The sequence below is a fragment of the Phyllostomus hastatus genome, unplaced genomic scaffold, assembly GCF_019186645.2.
Source record: "Phyllostomus hastatus isolate PE091 unplaced genomic scaffold, TTU_PhHast_1.1 phas_contig_34, whole genome shotgun sequence".
NCBI classification, from domain to species: Eukaryota; Metazoa; Chordata; class Mammalia; order Chiroptera; family Phyllostomidae; genus Phyllostomus; species Phyllostomus hastatus.
In genome coordinates, this window is record NW_025333857.1 from 34,470,122 (window position 1) to 34,493,189 (window position 23,068).

At 39.6% G+C, this 23,068-nt stretch overlaps 1 protein-coding gene across 7 annotated transcripts in view; it reads right to left on the reverse strand.

The window, feature by feature from the left end:
* The window catches only part of TRPM6 (transient receptor potential cation channel subfamily M member 6), a 154,802-nt gene that overhangs the window by 95,468 nt on the left and 36,266 nt on the right, over positions 1-23,068 (reverse strand). For all 7 annotated transcript variants that reach the window (XM_045840455.1, XM_045840457.1, XM_045840459.1 and 4 more), the window contains 2 exons: positions 6,955-7,034; positions 3,582-3,620 (listed from right to left, as the gene is read on the reverse strand). In XM_045840455.1, the coding sequence (XP_045696411.1) occupies positions 3,582-3,620; positions 6,955-7,034 (119 nt within the window). The remainder of the gene's footprint in view (positions 1-3,581; positions 3,621-6,954; positions 7,035-23,068) is intronic.

The following is a 23,068-nucleotide window of genomic DNA, read 5'->3' on the forward strand; positions in this document are numbered from 1 at the left end:
ATTCTATAAAATATCCTTAAAAAATCCTAAAATGATTTTTCAGAGACCTTAACAAAGTAATTCTAAAATTCATACAGATGTATAAAAATGTCCAAGAGAGTAAAACAATTTTTAAAAGAATAAAGCATATCCTTGGCCAGGTGGCTCAGTTGGTTGGAGCATCGTCCCATAAGCCAAAATGTTGTGGGTTCAATTGCTGGTCAGAGCATGTACCTAGGTTACAGGTCCGAACCCAGGTTAGAACATGTATGAAGGCAACTAATACAGGTTTCTCTCTCACATAGATGTTTCCCTCTCCTTCTCTCTCTCTTCCTTCCTCTCTCTCTAAAATCAATAACATATTCTCAGGTGAGGATTTTTTTAAATGTCATTTTAAAAAGAAAAGAAAAAAGCATAGAATACTAACCCTATCAGACATCAAGATATATCACAAAGCTATAATACTGAAACAGAGTGGCATTTACAAGGAATAGAAATGGATCTATGATATGGAAAAGAAAGCTCAGAAATAGAGCCATAGACATGTGGGAACTTGATACATAAGAGAGATGACATCAGAAATGAATGAGGCTAGGACAGACTGCTCAGCAACTAATATTGGGACATTTAGCCCTCCAAATGGAAAACAAATATCAAACTAGTTCCTAGTGAGGCGGGAAAATTATAAGTTTTAACTGATTTTAATTTCTGAATTGTATGAAAACAGATGTTTTTACAGTATCATTCACATTAGTTTTCCTGAAGATTGTAAGGCTGGGAGACTATTGACAGGGAGAGGTTCTGGAGAATAAAGTAGGAAGTAGGAGGAGTAAATGAAGCCTTTTCAGTTCACTACATGCTTATGTTTGCTTTAAATTTTAACAAAATTTTAAATAATTACTGAAAAGAAAAACATTTTTAGGAAAAGGTAGAAGGTTAGCCAAATGGAAACTCTTCCCCCAGTATTGTAAACTGAATTGGTCCCCCAAATCCATATGCTGAAGCCCCGACTAATCCCCAATGTGACTATATTTGGAGGTAGGCCCTACAAAGCAGTAAGAAAGTTTAAATAAGGCCATAAGAGGAAGGCCCCAATCGTACAGCACTGGTGACTTTACAAGGAGAGAAAGAGACACCAGGAGTCTCTATCAGCAAATGCACAATGGAAAGGCCAGGTAAGGACATAGCAAGAAGGTGACCGTTTGCACAGCAGGAAGAGAGGTCGCATCAGAAACCAACCTTGGTGGCACCTCAGTCTTGGACATCCAGCCTCCAGAACGGTGAGAAAACAAATGTCTGTTGTTTAAGTGACTCAGCTGGTGCTATTCTGTTACAGCAGCCTGAGTAGGCCAGTACACCCGGCTGCCCGTCTTTCCTGTCATGTCTGTGGATGGTGTCTTTCTTTCCCCACAATTTGCTACATTTTGGATTCTAAATTTTTTTGTATTCCAAGTAAATTTAACATTGGTTCAATCCATAATGTGAATTTCAGAATGTGATCACAATTAAGAAAATTTTATTTTATCCTCCTTACAAATGAGAGGTAAAACCACTTTACAAGCACATAGTTTAAAATGCAAATTACTGTTAAAATTTGTATTGCCCATAATCTTGTGTGATATTGCGATTTTTTTAAGACTAACTTTTTTTAAAGATTTTATTTATTTATTTTTAGAGAGGGAAGGGAGGGAGAAAGAGAGAGAGAAACATCCATGTGCAGTTGCTGGGGGCCGTGGCCTGCAACCCAGGCATGTGCCCTGACTGGGAATCGAACCTACGACACTTTGGTTTGCAGCCCATGCTCAATCCACTGAGCTACGCCAGCCAGGTGATATTGCGAGTTTTCATAAATATGTATTTGGTTTTTGTCCCCCTTTTTGTCACAGAGTTCCTAAAACCCTTGGAATTTCCTAAGAGATGAGAGTGACAAGGAAGAGAAATAGCACATTCCAGCAAAGAATCGAGATGATGATGCAGGATAAAAGGAATCTGTTTTGCTGGTAAACCAGTTTATAGGTGCCTCAAAGTATTAAAACAAGTCCTCAAAAAAAAACCCTCAGAAAACTAAAAATGGAACTGCCTTTTGACCCAGCAATCCCACTACTGGGATTATACCCTAAGAGCCCTGAAACACCAATCCAAAAAAACCTATGCACCCCAATGTTCATAGCAGCACAATTTACAATAGCTAAGTGCTGGAAGCAACCTAAGTGCCCATCAGCAAATGAGTGGATCAAAAAGCTACAGTACATTTACACAATGGAGTTCTACACAGCAGAGAGAGAGAAAGAGTTTATACCCTTTGTGACAGCTGGATGGAACTACTATTTCACTTAGCATAATGGAGAGCATTATGCTAAGTGAAATAAGACAGGCGGTGAGGGACAAATACCATATGATCTCACCTTTAACTGGAACATAATCAACAAAAGAAAAAAAGCAAACAAAATATAACCAGAGACAAGATCAATCTAACAATAGCCAGAGTGGAGGGGAAGGGGACAGTGGGGAGAAGGGTTTTCAGGAACTACTATAAAGGACACATGGACAAAATGAAGGGGGAGGGTGGAAACAAGGGAGGGAGGTGGGTTTGGCTGGGGTGGGAGGAGGGGTGGGGAGAAAATACAGACAACTGTAATTGATAAACAATAAAGTAATTAAAAATGAATAAATAAATATTCAACACCATGCAAAAAAAAAGTGACAAAGGTGCTAGAAATTGACTCAGTCATCAATGGCCAATGATTCAATCAATGGTGCCCATACAATGAAGCCTCCATAAAAAAAACCAAAAGGATGGGGTCTGTTGAGCTTCCGGTGGGTGAACCCGTGGAGGTGCTGAGAGCGGTGCACTTGGAGGGAAGGGCGTGGAAGCTCTGTGCTCCTTCCCACACACCTTGCCCTGTGCATCTCTCCCATCTGGCTATTCAGCTGTATTCTTTATAGGATCTTTTACAATAAACTGGTAAACTTAAGTATGTGTTTCTCTGACTTATGTGGCCTACTATAGCAAATTAACTCAACTGTGGAGGGGGTCTCAGGAACCTCCAATCTATAGTCCATCAGACAGAAGCACTGACAATTTAGACTTTCAACCGGCATCTGAAGTGGAGGGTGAGGAGTAGTCGTTGAGCTCTCTACACGTGTGGGATCTGACACCATCTCCAGAATTAAGTTAATTACTTGTTGGTGTTGGAAAAAAACACATCAGAATTAGTGTCAGACTTGGTGCCGGTATGCACATGTCACTCACAAGTCATGGATCAAATGCAGTGTTGTGTCTGCACAAAGCATCTTCATCATCCAAATAAACTGAAAAATGAAAATTTAGTGCTTTACAAGTATTTCAGTTGATAGAAGTTCTTGTCAAAGGCCTTCAGCCATTTACATGTCTGAGTAATTCACGTAATCTATTACATTCAAATAATTAACTTCTCCTTCAAAAATGTCCCATGTGTCTTTTTTTAAACCTTCCCTTGGAAGGGAAATAAAATACACCAATAAAGTCCTTTCATTAAGTTCATTCAAGATGTGAGAAAACTATTCCAATGAATTTGAAACAGAATGCCTAAAAATTAAAAGAAATCTTATTTATGTCTTACCTAATTAGATTCTGGCAGACCTGGCATCCTGTGGTACATCTAAATTAAAGAAGAAAATCTGTTAGATTACTGACATATTTGAAAACGTATGTAATACTTTTACAGTAAGTATGTTGTCTTCCATGATCTGGAAATCAGGGTTTGCTGGATACTCATACATCTTTCCCCAAATATCCCCAAGTCATTTACCAAATATAATTACACTGCAGAAACTATGATCTAATTAATAGAACACTAACGTCGGAACTTAAACGCCTGGATTTAAATCTCTCTAACGATTCTTCTAATCCCCAGTTTTCACACCTGAACGTATCTGTCCTACAAGATTATTAGAAGGATTATCTGAGATAATATATGAAAAGTGCCTTATAGTCCTGGTACATTGCAGTGTGTACAATAATAGTAGCTACTACTATTGTAACCATGAAGATAATACAGAATTATTGAGAATCAAGTCTGAAAATATACATACACACACACTTTTAAAACCATAAAACACTATCAAATTAAGGGACAGTTGGTGTTATTTTTTTTTAAAGACTGGTCAAACATTTACACAGTATTTTTTTAAGATTTTATTTATTTGTTTTTTAGAGAGGGAAGGGAGGGAGAAAGAGAGAGAGAAACATGAATGTGCAGTTGCTAGGGGTCATGGCCTGCAACCCAGGTATGTACCCTGACTGGGAATCAAACCTGCGACACTTTGGTTCCCAGTCCTCGCTCAATCCACTGAGCTATGCCAGCCAGGGCTTAGTTGGTGTTATTTTTAATCTTTCTTTTTTATGATTCAAAAGGACATTCTGGATTTGGAGGTTAGCATTGTGGTCTTCAATAACTATTTTAGGTGTGAATAAGCTTTAACTGGAAGAGAGCTCTAGTTTAAAATACTGGAAGAAAAAGTAGTGTTCACAGAATTGGAGTCATTCTAAATTATCCACAATGAATCTTCACAACTCTCACTTCTTCCTGTCCCAGCCTTTTGGTAATGCCTTTTTCTCAGAAGCTGTCAAACTATAAAATTGTAATGGGGGAGATTGCAACCCACCCCACCACTCTGCCTAATAATGTAGCTAGTAAATGAACGGCATGTTTGTACAAGAATCTTAGGAACTAACTTCAAAAGATCCAACCTTCAGTCATCCCAGCTCTGGGAGATTTGCTGACCTTCAGCCATGGATCCAAGATTATGGGAAGCTGGGATGACGGGAAGCTGGGATGACGTGAAGCCAGCATGACGTGAAGCCAGGATGATTCGCACTGACCACCACTTGCTTTATCGGGACAGACTGTGCTGGTCTGCACACAGAGAACTTGTCAACCCCCTTCCTTGATCTCTTTGTTCTGTTCCCCTCTCCCTCCTTATCAGAACCTCTGCCTCCACTGAGATGTGGAGATGGGCTTTGAGATGTGAGTTCCCCATCTTCCCAGAAGATGGGTTTTGAGACCTGAGTCCCTCATCTTCCAGATGGTCAGTATCTGAATAAACCACTTTCCTTTATCAGCACCTGCCCCATGAGTATTGGCTTTCGTAGGGGCAGGCAGCTGGACCTGCTTTCTGTTACAGCTTCATTTCAACAAGTTCAAATGAGAAGGAAAAAGACGTAATCGAATCTATCAGATTTGCTTCTTATTAGGAGCTACAAAAAGAATCAATAAAAGCTAAGCTTTGATCTAAATTTAAAATAGTAAACTATCACCCTTTTCCTGTGTACCATAAGGAAGAAAACCGCATGAAAGCTACCACATTGAAAATCTAACTGGGCTCTAAGAAAAGGGTTGGCATAAAAGGAATAGCCATAATCGCCCATTAACTTTTTTACAATCACAGAAAAACAGAGACTGCTTTTGTTTCCCATAAAATGTCACATATCTTAGATCATTCATGGAATTATGATCATTAATATTTTTCCTGAGTCTATGGGTGAATGGCCTATAGTTTATCACTATTCTTGATGTTCAAGGTGATCATGAAGGTGTACATTTACAGAGCAGTAGGAGCTGCCTGAGCTCAGTCTGCCTTCCATGGCAGCCTCCATCACATTATAAGATGTCGTAAAGATTTAATAAGCAAGGTGAGAATTTCTAATCACAGGGCTTACAAGGCACAGGTAATTCAATGAGGGTGGGACTAGTAAATATTTAACAAAACCAAGGAACACTATTTTCGTCATCCTTGAAGAACCAGAATTTCACTGACCTCACCATGCTACCTTTCATAAGCATGTATAGCACTGACTGCTAAACTTCAAATGAACATAAGGCCGAATGCCTAGCGGACTCAACGCTATTTTTGACCCAAGTGAAGGAGGAGGGCCAACTGCATGCATCGCTCTGTGTCATCTATGTCATTTTATATAAGGGACTTGAGCACCCACGGATTTCGGTATCCAAAGGGGTTCTGGGACCAATCTGTCTTGGACAGTGAGGGCAGTTAAGTTCTAGAGGAGTCAAAAGTTATACACAAATTTTGACAGCACAGGTGGTTGGTGCAAGTAACTCTACATTCGAGGGTTAATTGTACTGGTCCTCTATTTTCCTTTCAATTTCTCTTTCCCAAGAGCAATGTCACTCAATCTTATTTCATGGCCCCAATCACACTGGGGGATTTTTCATAACCCACCCTGTCCCTATCTTTCATTAACTGCTGTTTTGAACTTTGTTCTATGAGTAGAGCTTCCAAAAGAGTTGTCAAGAATTCAAAGTAGTCAAACTTGAATCATTTCATTCTGCTGCCCATTTTTTTACTCAAGCAAAAAAGCCTATGGGAGGAAAATGAAACCAAAATTAACTGTTTGAATAACCTGAGCACAGAGTTCTGAAATATCCGTCACTATTTCCCAAAGACACTTTAGTTGAGGATAAGGAACATTTGCAATAATTTGAGTATTCAACATTTAGAACTCGTAAAGTTTTTATGCAAACCCAGTGGAATAGATATAGCACTAGAGATTTCCTAACATCTATCCTCCCAATAAAAGGAACAGGAGCATCAAAATAAACAGAGCAATATCCACCACCATATTAACAGCAGCTCCATCAGGGCGATGTCATTATGATGAACTTGGTTTTCTTTACATGTCATTAAGTCAGTAAGCAGATGTTTCTCAGGAGCCTACTGTCTGGCAGGCATTGTCATAAGCCCTGGGGTTGGAGTTAGGTACAAAATCGACAAGTTCTCCATTCTTACTAGAAAATCTGGTCAGAATTTCTGCAGTAATCATGTACTATTTCAATGAAGACACAAAGATCAATTAAAAATAAATATTAACTTTATAGATATTATCAAATCCTTTCAACAAGTCGTATCTCTGAGTTTCCACCAACAGTCCTCCCAGTGTTGCTTTAAAAAGAACAAGGCAATTCCACATTGTACCTGTGAGGGTCCTTGGAGCTGGGTATGATTCTGTTACATTCTCTCTTGTCGAACACACCTTCAATCCAGGATTTCTGGGACTAAATAGAAAAGTTGTTATTTTTATATTCTAATTAAGTGAGAAAGCAGTGCAACCACAGTAGTTCAGCAGACAAGATATATTTAAATAGTGTGGTCACTAATTAAAACAGCAAGACCAACCCCAAACAGGCTAAGTATTTACTCGCTACTATTATAAACAACATAGACACAAATAAGGCAAGTGGGAACATAAAAATATTCACAAAGTTAACTCGTCCATAAACTCCTCTTAAGTGAAAGGTCCCTAAATGCACAAAACTCTAGCAAGGAAGTAAAGATATAATTAATGTGTTCCCTTAATTTTGCTATAAATCATTTTTAAATCTTATACCATAACCCTATACAGGGAATATCAAGCTCCCAAATGTCAAGATTCTCACTCATAAAGTCTCACTTTGACTAAGACTTCACAGGAAGCTGGAGAGAGGATCAGAGGAGAAATGCAACTTCAGCAAGATTCTATTAAAAAAAAATTCCAATCCAGCCCTGGCCAGTGTGGCTCAGTACATTGGAACATTGTCCTACAGACAGAAAGGTCATGGGTTCTATTTCCCGTCAGGGCACATAGCCAGGTTGTGGGTCCTCTGGTTGGGGCACCTGCAAGAAGGCAACAAATCTCTCTCTCTCTCTCTCTCTCTCTCTCTCTCTCTCTCTCTCTCTCGCTCTCTCTCTCTCTCCCTCTCTTCCTTTCTCCCCCTCTCTGCCCTTCTCCCCCCACCCCCATTTCCCTTCCTCTCTCTCTAAAAGCAATGAAAAAATGTCCTCAGGTGATGAAAATAAATTAATTAATTAATTAATTAATTCTGATCTACAATGAAACCAGAGGATACAGAATGTAGAATGCACCCTCAGAAGAACAGAACTTAAGAACCGAGAGACTGATTTCCTGTAAATGTCTGATTTACAGACGACTGGGACTTACTTCCTGAACAGTAAACATCTGCCAAGAACCATTTCCCACCCTCAAGCCAAGGAACTTAACGGCTCGGACTCTGGCTGGACTTCCCCCACTTTGCGCTCCCTGCCCACAAGTACGGCCTGCCCCAAATCCTCAGTGGACCCGCCTACAGCCTGCGATGGCATGTGTTTCCAGAATTGCAAATTCTCTGCTATTCCCAAATAATCTCAATCTCTGGTCATTTGAGCTTGCCTTTAATAGATTGATAATTCGACACACAGTCTGTAAGCATGGCTTACCACTGGCTGTGTTGCTTCATATTGCACAGCCTATAACTATCCTTAACTCCAAGTGGGACTTTAGCACTCTTTTCTCTCACCCATTCTACAAAACTCATGTCATAGCCCAACTCTTCCGTAAGCTGTATTATAAGTCTAGAAGCAAAAAATGTTGTATCCTCAATAGAACCTAACCAACCGACTGATAAGCTTGGCCTCTTAATATGAAAATATTTTAGCTCTATATGGCATAAAAATATATAGATGTGGATATAACTTTATCCAGTCAATGAAAAATAACATCCAAACCTGCAAACAATTTTATAAGAGTATATTTGAACCTTGGCTGGGTATCTCAATTGGCAGGGCATCGTCTTGATACACCAGGACACATACAACAAGCAACCAATGAATGCATAAATAAGTGGAACAACAAATTGATGTTTCTCTCTCTCTTTCTCTCACTCACTCACTCCCTTGCTCTCTCTCAAAATCAATTTTCTAAAAAGATAAATTTTCAGCTTCTTTAAGTGTATTTGAGCCAAAACTGACAATTGCCACGGAGCAAGATCTCAAATGCTCCCAAGATTGAGAGTTTTGTAGCTTCTTTTATGCACTGGAAATCAAAAAGGAAGTTGGATAAGGTGGGTAAGGAAGGTGGGAGAAAGCAAAGAAAGGATTGGATTATAGGATTTGTGTGCTTTCTTGAGGAATCTAAAAAAAAAAAGGATTACTATAACAGTCACAGGTATTTTAATCTAGATACACAAGAAAAATGGACAGGGCTTGCTTAAGGTAAAGATAAACCTCTTACGCCCTGGCTGGTATAGCTCAGAGGACTGAGCATGGGGCTGTGAACCAAAGGCTCACAAGTTTGATTCCCAGTCAGGGTACATACCTGGGTTGTGGGCCAGGTACCCAGAACGAGGCACGAGAAAGGCAACCACACATTGGTATTTCTTTCCCTCTCTTTCTCCTTCCCTTCCCCTCTCTCTAAAAAATAAATAAATAAAATTCTTAAAAAAAAAAGATAATTGTTTGGGTTGTGACTACCTACCATGACCTACCCAGTTAGGAATTTAGGATCAGATCACCCTGTGAAGTGTCCTCCTATCACTGGACTTGTCGGTTTTACTACAGAGCCCCTTTCTCGCTCACAGTACAAACACTCATATCACAGCAGTGGTGGAAGGGCAGCGAGCCAGCACCTGCAAGGGGGCTTTTTCACACCCTGCATTAGTGCCATCCCCACCTCACTCTTATACCCACTTTCACCCTACAACTGAAGACAACGCACTGGGCCAGAACACATGTTACAAATCCAGCTGGATAACCTCATACTCACACTGTCTACAGGCTTCCAGACAATTAGGAAGGAGCTCAGAACATGCCACCCTAAAATACAATACACCCTAACATTGGGTATATTGATTATTCTTATCTGTAGGTACTTGAAAAACAGCAAGTGCAGAGAGGCTTTCTCTGAACTCCCCTTACCTGTCTAAAGACAGATCTTCCCAAAGGAACTCAGTGGTCATAAATTTTCTCCCCTGAAGTTTCAGCAACCAGAGGTTTGACTCTTATCACAAGGGAGGACACTATAAGTGACAACCAGACAAGGCTCCACTCGCCTTTTTAATAAATCATTACTCTCTCCTAAATTGCCTTCATCCCACCCCCTTACCCTTATTAAAATAGTATATCAGCTCTCAAATCTCATTCTTTAGGGAGGAAGTATTTAGTTTTGTTTTCCTCTTACGCCCCTGTGCACATAATATTTAAAATTAGTACATTTGTATATCTTTTCTCCTGTTAGTCTGCCGGTTGTGTCAGTTTATTTCTAAGACCCAGCTACCAAACCTAGGTGAATAGTTTTTCCTCCCCTACAATTACAGATGAGGTCACTGTGGAATCCTTTACATACTTCAGTGTTACTCATTGTTCAATATGCACCAAAACTAAACATAACGGTTCACTACTGAATACAACTGTGTATTATTTACCTAAAAATAAAAGATCTTTCTAAGTAGTTTCCCTCAATAGCTATTCTTATTGCTCTCAAATAAATGCTGGTTGCCTCCCACTTTGAAAGGCCTTTTATTTTTATTAAGTTAACATATCTGGTTTTATGGATTTAAAGTGAACTCACCTTCATGGTCCAGCATCACGTGGAAGTAGGTATGGTGCCTACAAGCCTCTTTTGTGCTCGCTGCTGTCTCCTTAACTGTAAAGCTCTCTTAGGTCAGACCTCTCTCTCTTTTTGGTTGAGGTCAAATGCCTTTATCTGAGATCCAGAGCGGGTTTTTCCCTCCAGGGAGGTCTTTTGGGGTTTTCTTCCCCCTCAAGGGGTCAGTTGCCTCAGGTGCCAGCATGCAATGGGATTTCACGGGAGCAACAGATGCTGTTTCTCCTGCGGAATGCAAATCTCATTGCATTCCTGTGTTTCCTTTTCTTGTCTGTTTGTTAGGTTGTTTATCATTAGAAAGAGATTTTATAAAGAGAGGATTCTATTGTTTAATTGATAAGTGGAAGTTTCTAAAAGATGACATAACTTCTAAATTAATCCTACAAGAAATTGTGGCTTTCTGAGCAAGTACTCTAAAACTTCTTACTGTTTGTCCCACCTGAAACCTGGCGAGATATTTCAAAGAATTTAACAACTCTGATAAGGGGCTCAAATGCTGGAAAATTTTTAATTTAAGTAATAACTAATGAGTTTAGTAATCAATGTCTGTACAAGCAATTGTTCCAGGAATTGAAGGTATGACCCACCCTGAAACCCTCCCTAAGACGGTAAGCTGTTCCACCTCTGTGCCTCAGGACTGCAAGCAATTGAAGATGGAATCTGAGCCATTGTGCTCCAGGGTGAGATGCCCACCGCCCAACCCACAGCTAAAGACCACCGCCCAGGGTGAGAATGCTGCAGTTTTTTAATCCAATTAACTTTTCCCTGAATTCCAAACTCCTTACCTACACTTTGTTCTCCTTATAAAAAGCGCCATTTGAAAACGGAATTTAAGACAGTCTGTTAGACAAACCCACATCTTCTCGGATTGCCGGCCATCAGAGTAAAGTGCCCATAAAGATTCAATTCCTGTCTCTGCTTATTGGGTCTGGTAGGTGACAAGCAGCACGAATACTGGCTTTTCTGGTTTCGACTCTATGTTAAAAAATTTAGCAAATTTAGAAGTCTAACACCATGCTTTAAAGTCTTCTCAGTAACTTTAAAGGGCCTTTATGTTTAGGTTAGCAGTATAATCAATCAGAGTCCAGATCTTGTTAAGCAAAATCAAGGGAGGAAGGGACACAGATACTGACTGGTTGGTTCCTGTGCATTTTAAACACAAGGAAAACCTCCCCAAAAAAGTCCACATTCATCTGAAATCACTTTGCCCTCTTATCCCTTGTGTACAGCCAGCAACTTTTTATGTATGAAGACACTCACTGAATTGGTAAAACATTAAAAACATACACACTTGAAAAATCCAGAGTCACAGAATTTGGAATAAACTAAACAGACTAAACTCAAAATCTGTTTACTATAACAAGAAATGACACAATCTTTTAGAACAGCAAGCCCTGTCCATTATTCAAAAACATCAACAATTTTACATATTTCTTCTCTAACAATTTATTCAATGCCTAATTTTTGCAAAGCACCAAGAAATGTGTCCCAGGGAGTTAGTATGTCCTCAAATAGCTCTTCATTTTGTATTTCTTTTTTTAAAATTTTTATGTTTTACAGTTGTTCCAATTATCTCCCCTTTCGCCCTTCTGTGCCCAGCGCATCCCCCAGTCCCATAGTCAGTCCTCACCCTGTTGTCCACGTCCATAGATCCCTCATATAATGAATTCTGTCAACAAATATTTTGGGATAGCACTCCATGCTGTATACTGGGAATAAGGCAAGCTTTGAAGAAATACAGAATAAAAAGGAAGAAGCAGATAATAAAATTAGTATCATTAAACTTCATGCGTACCAATAAACTGTTAAAAACAGGTCCAAAAAAGGCCTCTAATTTAGAGACTGTGGACAAAAAGGAGTTCTAAGAAAAGTAACCTCACAGGGTGATCTGACCATGGTAGATAGTCACACCCCAGGCATAGAACTTTTTAGTAAAAGATTTATCTTTGCTTCATGCAAACCCTGTCCATTGTTCGGGGGCATCTAGGTAAACTAACACACACCTTTGAAACGTCCAAGTAATCTTCTGTTTACAGGCCCTCTAGAAAGAAGCAGACCTCAAGAGAGCACATAATCCTGTTAACTATCCTGTAATCAGGTCCTGCCTTGCTTTCTCCCACCTTTGAGTCACCTTCCTTAGTTCCCTCCTGAACTCCAAAAGCACAAAGCAAACTACAAAACTGTCATTCTTGGGAGCATTGGAGTTCTTGCTTCTTGGCAATTGTCATCAGTTTTGACACAAATAAACACTTAACAAAATTTCTTTACAGGTTTGGAAGTTCTTAAAGAGGCCAGATATACGAATTAAGCAAGCTGTGCTCAGCCACTCCCTTCTTTTATAAAGCTACATACATGACTCTATTAGGACTATCCTGGCAAATTTCTTCATTGCCTGTCTGCTCATCTATTAAAAATGGAGATAATAATAACACCTCATTGGGTTGTTGAAAGGAATAGATAAATTAAAGGCTTGGAATTTTCCCTGGGGCTGACAGCTCTGGGGAGAGGGCATTCAGGGTGGGGTGTTGGGTAGGGGGAAGATGGAGCAAAAAAGGAAAGGAAAAAGGAAAGGGAAAAGGAAGAAAGGAAGGAAGGAAAAAAGAAATAAAGAACTCTTGGACACAGACAACAGTGTGGTGATTGCAGGGGGGTGGGGTGGGTTATGAATAGAGGTGGAAGAGGGTATAAAGAATTTAAAAATACAATAAAAACAAAACTATTTTCTAAAAAAGAATTCTACCTGGGACATATTAAGATCCAATAAAGTTTAGCTTACTATGCGTAATATCAAAGGTGAAATTAGCTTTTGGTTCACGGCCTGGGAACTTAACTTTAATGTTTTGTTTTTTCCATAGAAAAATACTTTCCACCTAGGGCCTCTCATACTTCAAATGACTTTTGCGGGTCTACGTTCCCCCACTAGACTCCAGCTTCCACAGGCCCAGTCATTTCTGTTGCCCCAGGGCCCAACTCAATGATTCTTGAATGAGCAACAAAATGAACAATCTTAAAATAGAACTCCAGGAATCCGTGTATACAATTTTCCCTCCAAGGGTATAAAAAGAAAGCTGTGTGATTAACTAAAATTTGGAAACTTTCCTCCAATATCCCCCTTATCTTATCTCAATAACCCAATCAATCCTTGTAAAGGACTATCACCAAAGGGCTATCTTCTACCAACTGGAGCAGCAGATTGTCAAGGTGGTGGTACTTGACAGTGGGGATTATGCCATTTCTGCAACTATGGTGGCAGTCTTTGTTGACTGGGTATTTTTTTTATATGGGAGGTTTTGGTGTTTAATTATTGTTGTTATTTGGGGGGAGGAAAAGGCAGAGGTCAAAGATGGGAAATAGTGTTGGCCTCAGGCTCAGTGTCGATCACAATTTGCCTTACTCTAAAACATAATCAGATTTTACGTCCAGCCCTGACTGCTGTAGCTCACTTGGTTGAGCATTGCCCTTCAAAGCGAAAGATCAGGGCGCATGTCTGGTTTGCCAGCCCAGTCCTCAGTTGATCAATGTTTCTCTCACACACCGATGTTTCTCTCCCTCTCTTTCTCCTTCCATTCCCCTAGCTCTAAAAATAAATAAATAAAATCTTTTTTTTTTTAATTGTACATACAATCCTACTCCTGAGGCCTGGGTGGGAAGTACAAAGAAATGCCCAAAGACTAATCCTCTAGCAGTACTTACACAAGAAGTATATCCTTCCCTCACTGAAGGCATGCCTGCACTGGAGTTTTTTGGGATTTCAGATAACTCTGAGGCAATTTTATTTATGTCCTTCCTAATAACATTTACATATACAAAGGAGATTACTTCTTTCATTTTTTCAGTGAAACACAGCAAAAAGAACACTGCAACCAGATTTTACTTCTTAAAATTTGGTGGTGACATAAATCAATGTTTAACTTGAACAAATTCAAAATCTTTGCTAAAAGGAGAGCTGAAAGAGGAAAAGTGAAAAGGAAAAAAAAACTAAGTTTGGGCAATGTCATCGCCACTCCACATTCAGAAGTATATTATGCTCAAGAACAGCAATTTTCTAGCTTAGGACCCTTCATATTCATAAAAAACTACCAAGGAACACCAAAAATCTTTTTTTTATATATCTACCAATATATTAAAAATTAAAACTGGGAGTTTCTTAAAAATATTGACTCATTAGTTTCTTTAAAAATAATAATATGTTAACATAAATTATATACTTTTGTGAAAAAAATTAAGATCTTTGAGATGAGTATTGTCATGTATTTTATAAATCTCTAATATCTGGCATTAGATATTACGTTTTAAGATTAAAAATGGTTTAAGATTAAACGCTTCTGCATTCAATCTGTGGCAATAAGTCAGAGATTTTCAACTGGTGTGCTGCAGGAATCTTTAAAATGTGCAGTACCTGTTTAGTCAGGGGCACTGACCGCTTTTTCCTTGGACTGTCAAATACATATGATCTTAGCCAAAAGGCCAAGAAGCAATAGATTGTCAAATTTAACAAATGACAACAACCAACAGAACAATAGCTGTCTGATGTGAATGAATCAAAATTATACCTATTTTTTGTCAGATTGGCAAAAAGTATAATATGTTTTTGGTGTGCCTGAGGCCAGAATTTAAGTAATTCATTTATGTGTGCCATGTGACGAAGATGGTTGATAATCACTGCAATAAGTGGCTTCGGTTGAAGTATGTTAAAAATATCATCCTCACACAGATATGCAGTTGGAATTGTGGACTCATCATGTAACCCCAGCACAGCTCCACTGTGCATGTACAAGACAATGAATAAAAAGGGCAAATAATGTCTTAGTATTGGTATGAAAATAATTTTGATCTTAAGGACTCTCTGTAAGAGTCTCAAAACCCCCTCAAGAGCCCCTGGTCCATGCATGGAGTACCACAGTGTGGTCCCTGCATGGAGTACCACAGTGTGGTCCCTGCAGGCAGGTGGCTGGCTGAGTGCAGGCATGAGGGTGAGTAAGAGACAGGACTTCCTGTTGCCTGGCTGCGCTCGGGCCCTGCAGGCACATAGCATGTCTTAGTCTGGGCACCACATCTCAAGGAGGGCACTATAGCACTACAACATCCAGTTTAATCTGGGACTCACTAAAGAAAGTTCCAACACAGACAAAAAGCAGAGATCAAATCTTCATGTACTATACTTTCTGAGCAATGTAAGGGACTTTTAAAGGACAATTTTGACTGCACTCCATTTTTAACTTTAAGCTGATCTTAGTGTCTATCTATATCACATTCTTCCTCCCACTGATGTCACCAAGGTAGGACGAGTGTGGGATCAAGGCTTCAGAACTCATAAGCAGGAAATACTCTATCAATTTATCCACTCTTCCTTTAAAATACTGATACCTCCAAGAATACCTTTATCCATTCATCCATTCATACATTTAAAAATACCTTGACTGGCATATCATATTATCCTAAAATAAATAAATAAATAAATAGATAGATAGATAGATAAATAGTTTCCGAAATACCAACACCAAAGGGTAAGAACTTGTTTACAAAAAAAATTTTTTTTAAAGCTTTATGTGCTTGAGCTAAAGTAATATTCAATAGCTGTCAAATACGGCACAAGAACAAGCTTGGTACTCTGTAAAAGGAGAAGTCCCTTCTGCCTGCAGGTATTCAGGAAGTCTGAATGAAGAATATGGAATTTAGGAAAGTCCTTGAAAGCTGACAAAGGATTTGAGAGGTGACGATGCAATCCCATGGTGGGTAGAAATGCAGAGATTTCAGACTGCAGGAGAATTCTGAGGACCCCCATGTTAACATGTGGGGAAGCCAGGAAGTCACTGGGAAGCAGAGAATAGGGAAGATAAAAGAACCTTTGGAAACATCTAGCATAGAGTGCAGAAGAAAAACTTCAGAGAATAAGGAACAGTTACTCATCAGGATGGTGGCATGATACCTGAAGTCGAGGAGGGAGAAAGTTTCTCTCTTAAACAAAAAAGTTTGCGCCCTGGCCAGGTGGGGCTCAGTGGCTTGGAACATCTTCCCATACACGAGAAGGTTGCAGGTTCTATTTCTAGTCAGGGCATGTATCAAGGTCGCGGATTCCATCCTCCGTCAGAGTGTATGCAGGAGGCAGCCAACCGATGTTTCTCACAACATTTCTCTCTCCCCTAGTCTCTCTAACATTAACAAGCATATCCTCAGGTGAGGGTTTTTTTTAAGTTTGCATTACAAAAGTAGGACATTTCAAAGAAAAACTGAGATGTGTTTAATGCTTCCAAGAAAGAGAGGAAGACAGCAATTTGTGTCCATGGTGCACAAACAGATGGAAAGAGGTGCAGGAAGTAGGTTGCAAACAGAGCAAGCAGCTAGTGTAAGATACCCTCGGGAGAAACAATATTAAAAACAAGAGCCACAAATCAACAATATAAAGCTAAAGCCAAATCAATGTTGCCTTTCATATATGCCCAAGGCTCTGCTAACTGCTTTATGTGCTTGAACTAAGGTAAGATTCATAACTGTAACATATACAATTATTATTACCTGTTTACAAAGGAAGAACAGGTTCTACCTAATACCAGCACAAGAGGTCTTTTACACGATGTTTAATAGGAAAGTTGAAAGAAAGTTTATTTTATATTGAGAATATATATAATATATATTTATATTATTTTATATTGAGTTTTGCAGATGACAGGAGTCAATAAAAAGACACGGTGAAGATGTATGATAGAACAAACATGACTTTAGAGACTGTAGGGGTCGGGGGAAGGAAAGAAACAGTATGGACAGCCAAGGAAGAAGGTTCAGCCTCGAAGAAAAGTCTTCCTCTTCTTACAGCGGCAAGGAGTGGATGACAAACTTTCTTTCCTGGTAATTCTGTCCAACACCCTATTATCTATGTTCTACAGAAAGTCCCAGCCCAGTTAGCTCTGAAGGCTACAAAGCTCAGCATTCTCCTTTGCTCCTAGTACCCAGATACAGAAAGGTAGGAGATACACAGGTGCAGTCACGGTGTCCCTTTTTATTATCAGCACCGTGGAGTACAACAGTGTGGTACAGTGTATGTCCTAAAGATCGCAAAAGCACACGAGATGTTCTCTCAATAAAGGGTCTACCAAGCGTAAGACAGTCAGAGAACACCAATAGTACCCCACCAGACGTGCTATAGAGAAAACTGCCACACAATATTTCAGGAATGTCCTTTATATGCTAATCTAAAAATGTGTGCCTCAGAACAGGAGGGTCTGCAGGCAATTACACTAAGCAAATAGGAATTTGGAGTGAAGGATAAGAATAAAAATAAATGTAATTGGGAATCACTGGGCAATTGGGTGAGTCAGGGCAAGGTGCAATGAAAAGAAAGGAAGGAAAGAAGAAGAACAAAGTAAATTTGCTTTCTTCTCTAACCTGATTTTTTTTTAAAATCTCTATCAGCAAACTGGAGAAATCTTGTTCTCCCTGGGTGACTGACCCCAGGGGTTGTTGGAATAATTTCCCGCTTACATTTTCGTGATCATTCCTTTAGCTGCACTGAGAAATAGGCACTCCACTTCCATTTAAAAAATAAAAGAATCATAATCACTTCAGGTAAACCTTTTACAACTGTGTGAGTAATTGCCACAGACCAAAAAACAAACAAAACAGATTTGCCATGTTATAACTGCTTTAATGTTACAAACACTGCACTTAGAACTTGTATTCAAAGACTTCCCTCTTCTACTCCTGCTACATGTAAGTCAGCGTCCCCTGCCACAATGTTTTTATAGGTAATTTTGCAAGTGATTTAAAATCCATATGGTACAGTAGGTAATACAGGGAAAACGTAAATCTCCCTTGCAGTCTTGTACTCCAGCCATCCAGTGTCCTTCACCCAAAGGAAACTCTGTTACAGTGTGTTGGGTATTCCTCCAAATACAGTTAGTTACATAGGGGTATATTATACACACAGGTCTGCACCTTGTCTTTTTCTTCACTTATTAATAACTTGGATGTCCTTATATCTTTGTACAATAGAATTGCTTCATTCTTTTGGGGACTGACAGTATTCTTTTTTATGGAAGCCTCATAATCTCTTTTTATTGATTGGTATTTAGAGAGATACAGGAAAAGAGAGAGGGAGAGAGGAGAGACAGACAGAGAGGGAGACATCAATTTGCTGCTCCACCCATTCATGCATTCATTGGTTGGCTCCTGTATGTGCTCTGACTGGAGATCTAACCCACAACCTTTGCACGTACGGATGACACTCCAACCAACTGAACTACCCAGCCGGGGCTGGAAGTCCCATAATTTATTTAGCCAAAATACATTCAGCAGAGCTTTCAAGCGCATGTAAAACCTACAAATAAAATTTCTAAGTTAATTCAGATACTGTCACATTGCCCTCCATAGAGGTCATACAAATTTATAAGCAAAAGGTATGAGTTATTAACAACTTTTATTTTATTTTCATTTATTTTTAGAGAGAGGGGAAGGAAGGGAGAAGGAGAATGAGAGAAACATTTATGTGTGAGAAAAACATTGACTGGTTACCTCTTGCATACCCACAACCAGGCACCAGCCCACAACCCAGGCAGGTGCCCTGAACTGGAATCAAACCAGTGACCTTTCAGTCCATGGAGCAATGTTCAACCCACTGAGCAACACCAGCCAGGGAAAGTCACTAACAACATCTAAGCATTAGAAAATAGACTGAATATAATGCATATTAATTATTTTAAGGAACTACAGTATTTTTTATGAATACTTCCTTCCGAAGAGATTTTGAGGTGACCCAACTCCTTCTATTTAAAGATTTTTCTCTCTCTCTCTCTCTCTCTCTCTCTCTCTCTCTCTCTCTCTCTCTCTCTCTCTCTCTCTCTTTCAGAGATGAGAAAGGAGGGATAAAGAGAGGGAGAGAAATGTCAATGTGAGAAACATCGATCCTCTGCTTCTCATACACACCCTGACCGGGACCGAACCAGCAACCCAGGCACGTGCCCTGACCAGAAATAGAACCCAAAACCATCTGTGGGACGGTGCCCGACCAACTGAGCCACACTTGTCAGAGCCTCTTCTATTTAAAAATAATAAATAATAATAAAATATAAAAAGCTTTTTTGTCTGAAGAACAATTATCTCCTTAAGCACCTAAAATGGCTTTAATATTCAGAAGTTAAAACTTTGAAAATACATATGCGAATACCAAAGAGCAAAAAAAGACAACTGAACACCAGACGACTTTATTAAAAAGAATGCTGGCTTTATGATCATTTTCTACAAAAGTCACAAATTCTTGGGAAAGTGGTAGGTTATAGTAGGGAAAACAGAAGGAGAAGTGAGAGGACAGGGGTTTGCATTTTTGTTGCCCACGGACTGTGGACGGTCCGTCCATCTTTACGCAGCTCAGCTGACTAGGTAAGTAACACCCACCCTATGCACCTCACCAGGTTTAAAAAGAAACAAAGAGTCTTACTTCAGATTAAACTGTGTAAATCTGTATTCTTCATATCCCCCCAAGCCTGTGCCCCCTCTCTTTTATTCTCTAAGGGTTCCCCAGTGTATCCAGGTGTCCAAGTTAGAAACCGGGGCACCACTCTTAATTTTTCCCTAGCCTTACTTCCCACTCAGTCAGCCAAGACCTATTGATTCTACCTCGTAAACAATTCTTGCGTCTGCCCAATCTGCATCTATATTGCCACTACCCTAAAGTCAGAGTGAATTTTTGCCATGATCTTTCTGCCTTCAAATTTCTCTTCTTTGACCCAGTCTCTGAAATGAAGCTTATAATCTTCTTAAAGTAAAAAAAGTAAAAAGAACATTCTCACTTAAAACTTTACATTCCGTGGTTCCCTCATTGTCTTTAGAATAAAGTTCAGAAGTCCTTCACAAGATTTATTGCCCACTGCTACCACGTCTAAAGTCTGCTGTTCTCTCTCTCATTCTCATTCTCATTCTCCCTCTCTTTCCCCTTGTCTCTTGCCCCTTCCTGTCTCAATCTCATCTTCTATATCTACTGAAGAACATTAAACTCTCTTCACCATGGGAAGAGAATTTACACTATGGGAACACCCCATGGTGTTCCCTATATGCTTTTCTTTTCTTACAGTACTCTCTATTCCATTTTCTCCACCAGTTTAGACAACATATCTTCTAGAAACCTTTCTGGAAAGTCTTTCTGGATCTCTGAGTCAGGATATCTTTCTGTCTGTCCCTGAGTCTTCAGCTATCCCCCATATACTGTACCGTCATGTGCTATTTTTTTTCTTTTGGGTTTTTTTTCAGCTTTTTTTTATTTGATCGATTGATTGATTTTTGTCTTGTCCTGTTTAGACCCAGGTACTCTAAGCCCCACAAGACAGGGAATTGTCTTGTTCATTGTAGTATCCACAGTGCCTACTGAGTTCTGGGCACATACATGAGCATTTTATCATAGTTTTCTAGAACATATCCAACAGAACAACAGTAGTACATTGGAGGAAAAGAGTATGTTTTCTGACAATATAAGCACATACCACCCTCGTGACTCTGTAGAGAGGACAAACTTCCCATTGTTCCCCTAAGTATACCTGACCAAGGATCAGCTCTCAGGGTGCCAAACATTTGTATACACAGGATGCAGTTTTGGCAGATTCTTTTTCAAGAGATTTCTACCAGTTATCTCCTCAGGGTATTATTTTCTTCCTTAAATCTTGTATCTTGATGTGAGATTTTTATCTCCCTCTTTAAGATTTGTGACTTAAATTGTTAAAAATCTATTTGAGATGTTTACTTGAATTAAAATAATAGAAATCTAAGATTGGGTGGGATGTTAAAACATGTTTTTTTATGGTTAAAAAAATATAGTCACCCTAGCTGGTGGGGCTCAGTGGATTGAGTGCCAGCCTGTGGACTGAAAGGTCACTGGTTCAATTCCCAGTCAGGGCACATGTCTGGGTTTCAGGCCGCGCTACCAGTTGGGAGCATGCAAGAGGCAACCCATCAATATATCTCTCCCGCATTGATGTTTCTCTCCCTTTCTTTCTCCCTCCCTTTCCCTCTCTCTAAAAATAAATAAATAAAATCTAAAAAACAAATACAATCTACATTGGTTAAGGGTACATACATATATAAGAAAAGCATGAAGAACTGAAAAACACTATATTCAGTATGGTAGAGGAAGGAGGTGCACATAAGGGCATCTTTCTTCAGCTGAAGGGGGGTTCATGGTGTGGCGGGCAGAATTCTAAGAGAGTCCTCAAGTTTCTCACTCCCTAGCATACACACACCTCATCTCAGTTATTCAATCTAACACTAACTGAGGTCTTGCTGTGAAGAGAGTTGGCAGATATAATTAAGGCCCCAAATCAGTTAACTTTATTTATTTATTTTTACTAATTCTCTATCTACAAATGTTGTGGGTTTTTTAATTTTTTAAAAATATATCATCTTCATTATAGTTTTTCCATTACTATTTAGTCCCCTTACATACCCCTCCCCTCACCAATCGCCACCCTGTTGTCCATGTCCATGAGTCCTTTTTCCTTTTTTGCTCAGTCCCTCCACCCTCTAACCTCCCTCCAGCCCACCACTAGCTGTCATCTGCTCTCCATCTATGAGTCTGTCTCTGTAAGATTTTTATCTGAATTTAAGGTAAAAATTTAGGATAGGGCACGAATCAGTTTTTGTTTTTGTTTTTCCAGAAAAATAAGATCACATCCAGGATAACTAATTCCGCTAAGATGCTAGGAGGAAAAAAAGATCTTTTAATAACATGAGGGTAGTTCGGGAAATTGAGAATCAGAAGTCTGTCACTGGGAGACCGAGAATGCTGTGAGTGACAGAGATGCAAAATATCATTTCCTAGGGAAAAAATTTCCAACTTCTGCTTCTAACTGTTGTCAAGTTCCAATGTTGTTGTTTATAAACTAACTATAATTTTAATCCAATTTAGGAAGGAAAGGGGAACACAACTACCACACAACACCTTTCTCTAAGTCACTGGGAGTCAGGCTACAGAACAGCTTTCCATTTTCACTGGGTTTTGGTTATGATGATGTTTTTTCTGTATTTGATTTCCCCTGCTATTGTAAGATGAGAAGAAATATATTCTATCCATAAGGAAGAGACCTTGAAATGACCCAAAAGGCAATTACAAAAGAGGATTTAAACAAAATAAAAGCAGCTTTTCTTTTTTAAGAATGTGTCACTCAAAGGCTTACAATATTGAATGATTGTATTCCAAGGGGGAACAGCGTACCTTAGCCATCGCCAGAAGCAAGCTGACAAAGACCCTCCTTGACCAAACTGGAGTCAAGCTCTTTCTGACTGGACCCCTCTTCCTGACTAGGCCTCAGTTTTGGCCTCTGTCTTTGCCCTGCCCCCCCCGCCCCCCGCCCCCCCCCCGCCCCCCCCCCGCTCCAGTTGTAACAAGAATGCTGCTGAGTTCCTTCAGTAAAAATTCCCCACCCTTGGTAATGACCTCACTGGCCTGCCTTCAGCAAGACTCCTGTTGTGTTGGTCTAGCAAGAATTCCCCAGCCTTAATGTACCCTCTGAGTCACTTTCCATGCACCAACCCCACCGTCCAATCCTGTTCCTTGGCCATAGACCTCCACTTGTCCCTCACGGGAGTTGAGCCCAATTTTTTCTTCCCCTACTGCAGTAGTCCCTCTTGAATAAGGTCCCCCATGTCATATGTCAAGTATCAAGTGTCATGACAAATTCTTCTCAAACAAAG